Genomic DNA, 13,351 nt, shown 5'->3' with positions numbered 1-13,351 from the left:
GCCACGATGATTTTTCCCCGAGCTGTCCCTTCAGGATCTGGCTGGTGTTTAGGTGATTCTTGTGTGGCAGACTGATTGATTTTCTCCCTTTTCAAAGTGCTAAACAATGATCAGTCGTGGCCTCATCAATTGAGTCGGCCAAACATTCCCAGCCTAAAGAAATAGCCGCTGCCGTCGGTAACTGTCCGTCCGTTTGATGAGGTGGATGTGTGTTCATCTCATCACCCAGGCATCATTTTGGGTTCAATATCAAGTCTTTAATGAAGCCAGAGGGTGAAAATTGCTACCTTTCCACTGGTACCATTCTTTTCCCCTCCTCCACACTGTAAAACTACATTACAGGAAGGATGGATTGTATTCCTCCTTCCATTGTGCCCACCCTTCTCAGCCCTTTAATGCTGCTGTCCCTCACCTTTGCACCTCTCTATTGCATAATCATGTTTTTTTGCTTCATTCCTCTCATTTGAATTGCGACATGTGTCATCTTCTGATCTTAAAATCTTATGTAGGGGGTCTTTTTTTAATTTAGCAAAAAGGAAATTAATGTGTTGACATTTGGCACTTTTATTTGCAAATGTGATTCCAGTGTGTTGTTTCACACTCTGCATGGAGTCTCAGAGGCTATAACCAAATCACGGTCATGTTTTCAATAAAGGAATATTCCCACAGAGCAGAAATCAAGACCGTTGCTTTGATTATGGCGCCCCCTGACGACCATGCCAGTTAAAACCAAAAATGACATCAGACGCACAAAGGTAATTTAAAATAATGTCTTATTTTTATTAGGGGCCTCTTTATGACACATCTCTAGTGTCAAGTCAGGATAATACTAGCAAAATGTATGCTTTGGTGAGTTTGATGAGAGTGCCCGTGTGTGTGTATGTGTGTGTTTCTGTGTTCGTAACAAGGAAATAATCACAATTGTACATTCTTCCACAGCTGCAAGCCAAAAACAAATGATTGAAATTCATCCATCCACAACCCTATTGGTAGCTCAGAGCTGGTCAGGAAACAGAGGCAGAGGCTTTAAAGATAAGACAGTGTTGCTCACCCACCTCTGGACCCAGCTTATCCTCTGATATGCATTCGAACCAAACCTTTATTCCAAACCTATTGGGTGCCATAAGCAATCAAACGATATCACCTTTCCCCACACCTCCCCAAGACAATTACCCCCAATTTTTCTTCAATAACACTCTCGCTTCTCCCCCAGCAAACAATCAAATCTCTCCGTTGTGGAGGGTAATTGGATCTCTTTAAATCAAATCAGCGATTATGGCCCTGATGAAGCGCGCTCTGCTCAGCTGGAGTCGGCCACACGGGGGAATGCAGCACAAGAATACATCACCTCCCCGGCCTCCCAGATGAAGAAGGCTATTTTGGATCAGTGGTGTAATACAGGTTTATTAGAGTGTGCAGTGATCAGCGCCGGGCTTGTTTCGCTCCTGGAGGACATGTTCTGAGTGTAGCTCCCATGTCAATGAGGAAGACGCAGAGGGGAAGTTGTGCCTCAGCGTGTCCGGGTGCTGTTGGTGCGTCACGCTACTTCAATGTCTATCCACGTATTTAAATGAGATCACAGAGCGTTGAGATTAAGATACATAGTTTACTTTAAATATCCACATCAGGACATTGAAGACATCAAAAGATTTAGCAGATTTCAATTTTACAGTGATGCCAGAAAAGTGCAGCAGCTCCTTCTCATTTACATGAATCTATAATTCATCAATCCACTATTTCCAGGCTTTGGAAATTGTTGTGTCTGGATGGAGGAACGCGGCGTCCTTGCAGGGCTATACTTCGGTATAACATGATCTGCTTGAGTCACTTGTTTGTTTCTGTATTTGTGACTTTGGTATTATTCTTCTCTCATAAATCTGGTGGCTGAGAGCAGAAAGGCATTTCTGTAGGACAGATATTCTAAACACCATAACATGGTGCTGATTATCTTCCAAATATAAAGCAGCCCTTTAGTATCCCCTTTACTTTTGCTTTTAGGAGAGGAAACCTCCAAATGACTGATGAAGAGAATGATTTCCATCAACTGTTGGTGTCTTTACTGCACATAAGAGAACTTGTGAGTGTTTGCAAAGAGCTTTAAATAACACTTGCAACACTTTCAGAAGAGGAAAGAAAGGGTTTGCAGCATATTTTTCTACGGTCATGTTTGTTTAATGTCCTTATACTGTATTCTGCCTGCTGCTTCTGACCTTCTCTCATATTTAATTGTTGTTTTCCTGCTTTTCCTCTCTATTTTCCCACAATATCATCCTGTGCTCTCTCCTCTGTGGGCGGAATGTGATGACATAGCACAGACTGATAGTGATACCCCTGCACACACCTGCATTCTCTCTCTCTCTCTCTCTCTCTCTCTCTCTCTCTCTCTCTCTCTCTCTCTCTCTCTCTCTCTCTCTCTCTCACAGACACACACACACATGCAAGCATGGCTATTTTCACAATATGCTGACCAAGCCTCTCTCTGCTAGCAGACTGTTCTGTATTGTACAGCTGTACACACCTGCCTCTGGTATTTTTAATGTCTGCATCAATGCTCCACTTATTTTATTAGTATTGGATTCCCTACAGACAGCCAGCTTATAAATAAGTCACTCAGCCAGTCAATCAGATAATCAATAAACTGTCTGTCACTCATGCCGTAAATTACCCAGCAGCCACTCGTATATTAGTCATGCAGGCTGTAAAATATTTACTCATCTGCTCAGGAATTCAGCAACATCCTCGAAAAAAGAAACAGAAGTATATTAATCAGTCACCAGCCGGTCAAAAAATGAGTTTGATTCAAGGCAGTCAAGTAATGAGTCTCCCCCTTAGCAAAGAGCTTAACTTTGTCTTCAAGGCCAAAAGACAATGCTCGCTTAACCCCCATCCAGCCTGGCAGCTTGAGATAGCACTTGGCCAATTAACTCCCAACTCCATTCTCACAGATAGAGTGTGCATGTGTGTGTGTGTGTGTGTGTGGATCAGACAGAGAGCAGTTGTGTGTGTTAAGGATGTAACAGGGCATAACAGCATATGTTGTACAAGGGCATAAGGGCAGTTGTGCAATCAGCTGTTTATTAAGGTACGAAGGTCGAAGTGTTTCAATTTTTCTGCTTTGGATCAGCCGCTGTCCTCAACTTCAGGTCCCAGATCATATGCTAGCAGATCACCCGTTGATCCTCTCCCACCTTAAAAGATCCTACATGTCCCAGATAAGAGGTGGTCAATTTAAAAAAGCAAAGCAGAATGAAAGAAAGGGCCGAAATTGACTTACATTTAAATGTCAGGTCCGTTGCACAATATTGGTGAGAAAGGATAAAAGATTTTCTATTATTGTGCTGTTGCAGGAAAACTAGGTTGCTGAGGAAACTCCTTTTACAACCTTGTGAAAGGCCTGCTTAGTTACCTAAGTTATTCTGAATTCGAGCTGAGCCGCCATCTGTGCGGTTCGCTTTATTTTAGGGCTGTGCGTCGGTGAAACATACAATATGAAAAGTAAGTTTGATCTTCCTGCTTCTTCTGTAAGTTCTTGCTGCAGAAGATTTCCTTTTCATCGTGTTAAAGAAACATTCAGACCGCTTTGCTTCTGATATGGGCATAATTGTGTTAGCTTGAGCTAATGCTACGTGGAGATAAGTGGGTTTTTGAAACATAAATGGTAGCACATGATGATGTTGATTTATTTACAGCTTCTGGCTCTGCCGATCAGTTGCATTTTAAAATTCACAGCAATTTAGCATCATGGAACAAGGATACAAGTGAGCAGCTGCATGTTGAGCTCAGTTAGGCCACGGTTCACTGTGCAAAAATCACCTCTGTTGCCAAATTGATTTTTTTTTTTACCTGGAAAGTGACCTGTGGGTCTCCTCCCAGGAGCTGGTGGTGTTATGGTAGCGGAGGCGTACCAATGAACCCTCAATATGCTAATCGCCTTCCCTCTTTAGTTCAATCCTTTCAAAGTTCCTTTTGCCATCCATTTGTTGGCCTCATTTCCATCCATAATGATCTCAAGTTCAAAGAAGTAATGGTTTAAAAACAACCCCCCAATGAAGGCCTTCAGGCTCTAGTCTATAGATTATCAAAGCGTATCTCACTGTAGAATAAAACCTTGTTTACGGTACGTATTCCCATCCGTCTGCAGCTTCACAGCTCCAACAACATGGGCGGTTATGGCTCACCTTTATTTATTTCCTCTTTGATATCCTCATTCTACTTTATCCCAAACTGCTCTCCACTGGCCTGTTATTGCTGCTGTCTGCTCCACCCTCTCACTGGCTGCCTCCGCAGGCTCTTTATCTGCCACTGTCTCCAGCACTTCTTCAGTACGCCTCTCTCCTCTTTACTTCGATCTCTCCGACAATCCCTTGAATGTCAGTTTTTTTCTTCTTCATTTACTTTCTCTGTCAGCCTTTTTGTTGAAATACCAAGAGTCCCCCTTTTTATTGGATTCTCAGCATGTCCGTGTCAGAGAATGCGCACCGTGCCCTTTCTGCCTGAAGCTTCTGGAGTTGTCCAAGCAGCCAGCCGCATTCATGTAAAAATAACAATTAAAGGGAGAATATTACTTTTCTGGATATTATTATGACGTTGATTGTAAAACACACTAACCAAATAACCAGCGGCCTCCACAGAATCCTACTTCCATTGATAATCAAAAACTTAAACAATATAACAAAATTTTCCTTGTCAAATTTTGGAAATTAATTTGTGAATCTGCATCTTTTTTCCTTCTTCCGTCAGGTAAATACGCCATGAGAGACTTGATCCACCGGTTACCAGGAAGCAGCAGCAACAATAACACCACCAACAGCGGGCCCTCTGGGACCGCGGGGCCTCCGAGCAAGGCCATGTCAGATGACACGGTGACGGCCATCTGTTGCGCGCTCCATGAAGTCATCACCAAGAACATGGAGAACGCCAAAGCCCTCAGAGATGCCGGTGGCATAGAGAAACTCATAGGGATCGCTCGGAGCAAAGGAGACAAGTAAGCAGTGAGATGGAAGGGGGCTTATGTCACACTGTTACCACATTAGTCTGATTCCCTGACATCACTGGCTTTAAATTCAGAATCGACCCTCGAGGCTGCTATTAAGAGTTCAAGGCTAATGATGATATAACAGTTAAGAGCAGAGTTACCTGAGCTGCTGTTGAAATGGTTATCAAATCATAATTATCGTCATACACCTCCATCAGCTTTAATCATGGTCCATTTACTGCTCAGGAGGGCGAATGTGAAAATGCATCAATGAAGGTAAAATATAAAATTGCACTTATTTCATCGACGTATACGCCCGAGTACAACACTCCGATCCAGAATTTATAGAGTCAGAGGAGAAAAGACAGTCTCCAAAGCCTCAGAATGCTGACCACCGCCACATAACTGTCATTCATAAGCGCTCCCGACATTGACCGTTTCCACAAAAGGCAGCTGAACAGGAAGAAAAGGGGGCTGGCTCCTGTCACCGTAGGGGCCGAGCAGGGCAACACATCTGGCTGCTGTAGGCAGGTTAAAGGACGTTATCAGATAGAGGTCATACGTTCACTCATGCTTACGGTGAGACACATTTATAGTCTATTTATGGAACTGTGCTCAAGGGCGGCATTATAGATAGAGATGAGGTACTGCAACGAAAGTGCTTCATCGTAGCCCGAGCATAGTTAGCCCAGGATAAACGGTGATCAAAACACTGCATTACAAGTCAAAGGTATATTAATATTCCAATGAATTCAGCCATCTTGGCCATCATTAAACTAGTCAGTGGTACTTGGCCCAACCTGCAGACTCCTGTAATGTTATAGCTGTTGTGGTATAGCTGTTCTGTTGCTCCCAGCTCTACTCATCTACTCATCCATCCAATATGGATTTGGTCACCTATGTGCTGTCCAAGGTGTAGTCAAGGTAAAACAGTCCTCCTACCCCCAAAAGAGGGCATGTTCCACTGACCTGGAACATGTACACCCCCTCCACAGTTTCATAAATATAGGGCACAGAATGCTGACATTATCAGAGACAATGGTTTACAGTAGTAATGAGCTCTTCTCTTCTATCTCCAGACACTCTGCAAAAGTGGTAAAGGCAGCTTCTCAGGTCCTCAGCAGTATGTGGCAGTACAGAGACCTCCGCTCCCTCTACAAGAAGGTAGGAATCTGCAGCATATGCTCTCAGATCCAGAGGGATTTCTTACTCTGTGTTGTCTTATAGGTTGAGTTGGAAGCATCAGATCAGTTGTGCAATTTCAGCGATTGTGGAACAAAAACTAAAGTTCTGTTATGAATTTAAGTGAGATTCAGTGCACATAGGGTGTGAGAGACAATTAGTGGGGTAATTCTGGAGAAGCTTAGTAACAAACTTTTCAAAATAAGATTGATGAGTTATTATTAGGAAAAAGGCTGATATTGTGTGACTTGTTTTTTCTCCTAAAGTGTTGGAGGCACAGGATGGTTGGTAATTTTTTTTCCCTTTTATTGTTTTGATTATCGCACTTTTGTGGATAATTTAGCTTCGCGTTTGTATGATGGAATTACAAATCACAGAATGCAAAGTTTTATGAGCCACTTTTAGTGAAGAGTAATTGCTTTGGCGTGATGCTAAATGTGGTGAACCCTCCACGGAGGTGTGGGTGTTGGGGGCGACAGAAAGGTTCTGCGTCTGTTGAAGAGCGGATCGATTTCCATGTATAGCCCAGCCAGCTGTTGATAACTCTGCACGTAGCTGAGAATAACCCACATCCCACCCACTATTTGTTCAACAGAAATTTTCCTTCAGCCAGGCACTAAAAGGTTGTCAATATTCATCAATATCAACATTACCTAAACTTATAAAAATCTCAGGAGTGCTTGGTAATGAGAGACAAACTAGCCATTATGCAAATACAGCTCTAGTGTGGATGAATCCTTATCAGCTTCATAATCGATCCACATTTTGAAACTGTTAGTTAAATAAATTGAGATGATGAATCAATTGGTAACTTTTGGAATCTAATCCCTTTTTAACTGTGGGCAGAATGATGGAGCAAAGGGTAGCTCATTTTTCCACAAATTTTCATTTTCTTTGCTGTTCTTGAAAGTGTAGGTTGTGTTGTTTTGTTGTTTGATTTGGTCTATTTGTTCAGAATATTTCTCACAAATCCATTTACGATGTGCGTAACCAAGTGTTTATGTTTGTAGGTGAAATAATAACGTGGCTCCTATTGGCGACCTCACAAATGGACAACAGTGATTACAGACACACACATGTATATCTATATTAGCCTAGTCATTTCCATAAGGCAGCATTACTGCTAGTGCTTATTGGGCCCCTTCGAAAGCGTGAAAGGTATTAATGCTGGATGCTACCAGGAATCTGGAGCTCATTATGCGTGGGAGCTAATTTATCGAAGGGCTCAAACGAGCCACAAAAGAAAATAACATGTAATGTCCCCAGAAATAATGACTTTTGTAATACTTCCCCCGCTCAGACACGCGTGTCTGTTCCGTCTTCTCAGCAAACACACATCATTAGGATGCTTTGTTATATGTGCACCATTAAACGACCACTTCCTACCTTTCAGGAATTTAGTGGTGTCAATTTTAGATGGCTAGAATTCAATTGTTTTCATTCTCTGTCTTCCACTGTGGGGTTAAGAATTGCTACTGTTTTCGGCTCCATCACTGTACACCGTTGACACCCCCCCCCCCCCCCCCCCCCCCCCCCCCCCCCCCCCCCCCCCCCCCCCCCCCCCCCCCCCCCCCCCCCCCCCCCCCCCCCTCCCCCCCCCCCCCCCCCCCCCCCCCAATTTTAACAAACCCTAACATTTACATACAATATGTCTTATATAGTTTTTTTTCTGTCCTTCTTCCTTCCTTCTCTGTTATTTGTCCTCCTCCTTTGCCTGGCAATCAGCAGGTGGGTCCCCATAGGAGTCTGCTCCTACTCAAGGTTTCTTCCTGTTCCATAAAAGGAGTTTTTTCTTGCAACTGTTGCTTGCTGAGAGGTCAGACTCTGGGTTTCTGTGTCTTGGGGCTATTTAGATTTTAACAGACACCATATAAAGTACATTAATAAAGTAGAATTCAATTGAAGTGGTTATTCCACTTCCATGCCGCATCCTTCTGCTTTGGCGTGCAAACATTTCTGTTGTGTAGAATTGTCCCAATTCCAGCTTTTAATGAAGTGTTTTCCTCACTTGAAACTAAGCACTTCAACATGCAGGCTTCCAAAGCTGAGACTAAGCTGTTAATGGATAGAAACTGAGCAACATGTGGCAAAGACTCCCAACTCTCAGTTCATCCAATTCTGCATGAGTCACTTCTGGTCACGGCTGGCCCGCAGCGTCGTTGCGCCCTCGTCTCATCCTGATGACCGTGTCCCTCTCTTCCTTCGTCATCGTCTCATCCCCAGTGTGACTCTGAACAGTATCCCCTCGTGGCCTCTTTGCGTCTCATCTGCTTCACACTTCTCTAATCACAGCAACTGGAACATTACACTCCAGTGAATGGCCTAACACTCCAACGGCCAGACGTGAAGGACATCGGCTTCACTCAACAGCTCCACTCGACTAAAGGTCGCGGTTTTGATTATTTATTTTCCCCGCAATCCATATTTTCTTCAAGGGCCCATTTGGCCAGACAGGATTTAATCAAGACAGGTATTATAGGATGGATAAAGCTTGCTTAAGATTGATTGCTGTATATTTTTCAGCTAAATCAGATTTGTCTTATTGTATCATCCTTAAATTAAGGAAAATATAATGTACAGGAAATGTTCTGTTGAGCTGGATGTTGTATTAAGGCTGCTGCATTAAGAGAGAAGCACAATATTTACTGCATTAATGACATTAAAATAGCCTGATTATTTACACTGCAGTTTAAATTTATAATTGGAAGATTTGTCGAGTTTACCTTGACTTTATCACCTGCTTCCAGAACTCAAAATAAGTGACAACATCCCTGCATTACGTATGAGGCCATGGATGTTAGACACAGCTAAAATCCCATTAGTCTGCAATCCCAACGTGGATTAACTTGCATTGGAGACGAAAGTAGAGCCGAGTGGCTGCGAAATGTTTGAGAGCCAAGTGGAGTCAAGAGTGAGGAGGGAGTGAAGAAATTATTGGGAGAGCCTGGAAAACACCAGGTCAATAATGAGTCCGTCTCGTGTTTGGGATGCGTTGTTTGCTTTGAAGTCTTGAAGTAATGAGAGTTTGAAAACGCGCTGTTCAGCTCCATCGAGGCGAAGGCACGCAGGAAAGGGTTTCTGTGCAAAGATCTGTCTGCCTTTGAAAATGTGTGTTTTTGTCAAAACTGTAGTGAGAAGAGTTAATCACTTCCTGCGGCGGTGCCACGGGAGCAATGAGAGAAGGCGAGGGAAAAAGGAGAACTCCAGCAGAATGGGGGGCTGGGTTACTCGTCCGTTTTCGAACATCTGAGAATAAAAAGTGAAGGCGCCATAAATAAACAGTAACTCTGCGTGAAAATACCATCAGAAATGACTTGAAAGTGTTGCACTAGTCATTAATAAACCAAAGCTGAAATCTGACTCTTGGATAAATCATGTATAATACCCTCCAGAGTGCTGTGAAACTCTTACTTTTAGCCCAGTTTATTTGGATTATTTGACAGAAAGTGTCCTGATTTTAATGTGTTTCTTCTACAATGCTTAAGAAGGAAGCCACACTTGCTCTTTCAAGTCGAAGCAACAAAAGCAAAGTAATGTTTGCAAGCACCTCATAAATAAACCTTATTTTAATGAGGATTAGCAAATTCTCACGCATACAAGTGATTGAAAATGCCTTCCTTTCTCTCACTCACTCTCTCTCTCTCTCTCTCTCTCTCTCTCACACACACACACACACACACACACAGTTTTAATATCACTTATTTGCCATGCCAATCCCTTGCATAATTTGAGCCGAACTGCTGTGCCTCATGTCTTGATAAACGACGGAAGATCCAACTCTTGGACACAAATGTGTGATATAACATAGATATTACTCATATCGCACACATACATCACAAGCTCAGCTACACATGTCTGACAGATGGGGCAGAGGGGTGGCGAGATGCTTGTTTGTCATACATGTGACTGATTTACAATATGTTTCAAGGGAGGGGGGTGTGTTTGTGTCACGAGTGAAAAACCTCTATGGGGTCACTGATTATGCAACCCAGACCTTTGTTGATCAGAAAATACACAGCGTGTTCCTGCCAATTTTATGAATTCATTTAATCTTGTTAGATGCTGTGATTTAGAAAGGATATCTTCACATTGGTGACATAATTATTAAACTCAGCGTCAGCTGAAAATCAACACTTTTGATTTATTCGCCTTATAAAAGGAGCTGATGTTTTGTGCCGCATCACCATGATAAATACGCCTCTGTATTATACACACTCCTATGTTACTACCAGGGAGCAACACAGTGACACTGGAAGGTGGGGCTGGCCTTCTCTAATTAAATGGGACATGATGAGTATTGTAGTGGCGTCCATCCAGCCACTAGAACATGAGCATGACTGTGGGATAACCTGGTGCTAAAATGACTGTAGGTAGAGGGCTGATTGAACTCTACCAGTTGTGCGTCACACACAAAGCAGCACACTGGGTCTTATCATTCTGCAACCTTGGGAAAAAGAACGCTTTTTCGACTGACGCTAGCAACAGATGTGTGTTGTTGAGCTGGAGATAGCAGTGTGTTTCAGGGAAGGGACGTTGTTTGAATTAGATGACTACATTTCTTGTGAGGGCCTGAAATAGCGTTTGTTGCAGTTCATTTGAACTGAGGGAGGAACACAAACATGATTGAAGCTCCCAGGAGGGACGGTGTTCACCTGGGGCCCAGCAGAGGCGCAGCAGTCGTCACGTCTGGCCTTTTACAGGTTTTATTGCTGGCATGAGTGCAGTTGCACCAGCAGGTGTCTGTACGTGCGTGCACACGTGCATCCATGCAGATCCGTTGTGCAGTAATCACTTTTTAACCTCAGTTTCACAACCTTCAACCAAGCATCAACTGATGATGAAGGCAACAGGCAAACTGGTTGCCTGGTAACCGTCTAATTTTTACAGTACAGGTGGAAAGAGGGAGACAGAGAGAAGCTGGGTGGAGAGATAGAAAATAAAACAAGTGAGGATAACAGGAGAGAACAGAGCCTGGTGTGTGTTTCACAGTGAGCGCTGACAGTAATACAGCACTGGACCCTGAGTGTGGTGCAAAATGATCAAACAAGGAGAAATCCGGCCTGTCGGAATCACATGCAGGTTTTATGGTGGTTTAATATTTCCTGAGCCTTGACTCGACATCATCGGTGACCCCCGACGTAACAGAGTAGCGCAGCACCTTTGTGGCAGTGCTGAATTATATGATCAATAATAATAATCTGATAAACAATGCACCTAAAATAATCCATCCATTTCTTTAGAAACTTCAACAGGGGCCAAAGAAGAAAGTGCAGGTGAAAGTTAATGCCACGGTTGTGAAGTGGCATTGGAATGGATGGAGTGATGCAGAAGGAAGGATGAGCCGCGTTTGTGCTGCTGTGTGTCACAGGCTCCAGCTGTCTGGTATTCCTCCGTGCTGAGGCTTGAAATGGGAGTCATGGGAGCTGCTCCCCCATCCTCTTTCTCTCCATCTGCGCAGCTCCCTCTCATTACCTCTCTCCTCCTCTGGCTATCTTTATCCTCCTGTCATCACCCTACCCCACCCCCTCCCTCTCATCACTTTCTGTCATACTTTTGCCTTTCCTTTCCACACTCCTGCCTCTTCTGTCTCCTCTGCCTCAGTCATCAACCTCTTCTCCAGCCACTTAGCTGCAGTGGAGGGGTTGGTGTCCGACCAGTTTACCGCTGCCCGGCCGAGGCCCACAAACAATAGAACATGCCCCTGTTATCTTTTATCATCAGCTTGTTTTGCTCTCAGAGGTACCCAATTATGTGACTGCTAAATTTAATTTGCTTCCAGCTCTGTGGTTGCTGTTGATTCTAATGATCTTTTATTATTATTATTATTATTATTATTATTATTATTATTATTATTATTATTATTGGAAATGCGCTTTGCTCCAATTACTGTTAAACAAACACAGACTCCAAATCAGTCGCTTGTCAGTCAGTGTGCATGTGCAGTCGTTCTATGTTTGATCACAAAGGCGAGACATGGTTTTTTTCAGCTCTGCCTTGCAGCAAGTGTCCTCCTGCACCTGGAGGTTTTGTCACTGTCCACAATTGCATGTTGGTCCCTTGATGCCAAATATTTGCTTTATTACGGTACTTCTGTCTGCTGGAGGAGTCGGCTGAATGGTGTGTTTGTGCAGTAGCAGTAACAATGTTTTCTCTTTGTTTGTTCTGCAGGATGGTTACTCCCAGTATCACTTTGTTGGCTCTGCCTCAACAATAGAGAGAGACAGACAGAGGCCCTACTCCTCCTCACGAACTCCTTCCGTCTCCCCTGTCAGGACATCCCCAAATAACCGCTCTGGTGAGGATCATACATACTGTATGATGCTGACAGCACATCTATTTTGTATGAGTGTTTCCACATGTGGGTTCTCTTTGTTTGTTGTTTGAAATACAAAAAATAAATCTGTTCTATGTGAAGCGCGGAGGGCAGAAGACAATGTAATGAGCTGATTCGAATGTTAGCCATAAAAACATTGACTGATAGAGAGGCTGCAGCTAAATAGCTGTTAGCGCCCATGCTGTCACCCATAGGCTCATGTGCTATGAAGTATAATTATTGTTGGCCATCAACTCATGCCCAATGGCTTTCATGCTAAGCAAAGGGAGCTTTACCAATAGCTGTTAGCATCAATAGAAGAGGTGCCTTTAGCAGTGCTTTCTCCACATTGGGCTTAGCAAGCTGATGAGGCAGAAAAGTACTTTTCCTTCCTCTCGGCTTAGAGAGGTCTTCAAGGACCCAGTTGGGGGATGGGACGGGGCGCTGCAACAGAAGTGGCGAAGGTGGGAGTAAAATGCGCATTTGCATATGTGTGTGAGAGCAAAGATGAGAGTTAGAGGACAGGGTGTGATAAAGTGAAAGGAAGATAAAGATGAAAACCAAAGAGGAAAGGGGAATTGGGGATGGAGGGATGATAAATACTGCGGAAAGTGAGTTAAGGATGAGGATTTGACATTGAGACGGGGGCTTTCAGATGATGGTGCCCAGTGAAATTTGTATATATCTGTTGTAGCGTGCAGGAGGTGGAGGAGGGAAACGGCTAGCAATGACTCCCATCTCCTGTCCTGCTCCTCCTCTCATCATTCCACCATTTGATTCTCCTCCTCCTTTGCATCAACCTACTTTCTTTTCACCTCTGCCTCTGATCTCTCACTCTTTGCAGGCTGCCTCAAAGAGCACACACAAACACAAACACACAC

The 13,351-nt window shown here is 43.6% G+C and overlaps 1 protein-coding gene and 1 long non-coding RNA gene across 5 annotated transcripts in view; both read left to right on the top strand.

Moving 5' to 3' along the window:
- The window catches only part of ctnnd2a (catenin (cadherin-associated protein), delta 2a), a 143,008-nt gene that overhangs the window by 124,503 nt on the left and 5,154 nt on the right, over nucleotides 1-13,351 (top strand). For all 4 annotated transcript variants that reach the window (XM_029842434.1, XM_029842435.1, XM_029842433.1 and 1 more), the window contains exons 20-22: nucleotides 4,741-4,984; nucleotides 6,055-6,139; nucleotides 12,326-12,452. In XM_029842434.1, coding sequence (XP_029698294.1) covers nucleotides 4,741-4,984; nucleotides 6,055-6,139; nucleotides 12,326-12,452 — 456 coding nt within the window. The remainder of the gene's footprint in view (nucleotides 1-4,740; nucleotides 4,985-6,054; nucleotides 6,140-12,325; nucleotides 12,453-13,351) is intronic.
- Nucleotides 7,841-12,212, top strand: LOC115251178 (uncharacterized). The gene is made up of 2 exons (XR_003889716.1): nucleotides 7,841-8,543; nucleotides 9,289-12,212. It is a non-coding gene; the product is annotated as an uncharacterized lncRNA (long non-coding RNA).

The sequence above is a fragment of the Takifugu rubripes genome, chromosome 10 (genome assembly GCF_901000725.2).
Source record: "Takifugu rubripes chromosome 10, fTakRub1.2, whole genome shotgun sequence".
Classification (NCBI taxonomy): domain Eukaryota; kingdom Metazoa; phylum Chordata; class Actinopteri; order Tetraodontiformes; family Tetraodontidae; genus Takifugu; species Takifugu rubripes.
The sequence above is the reverse complement of the archived record's forward strand: the minus strand, read 5'-3'. Positions and strand labels throughout refer to the sequence as shown.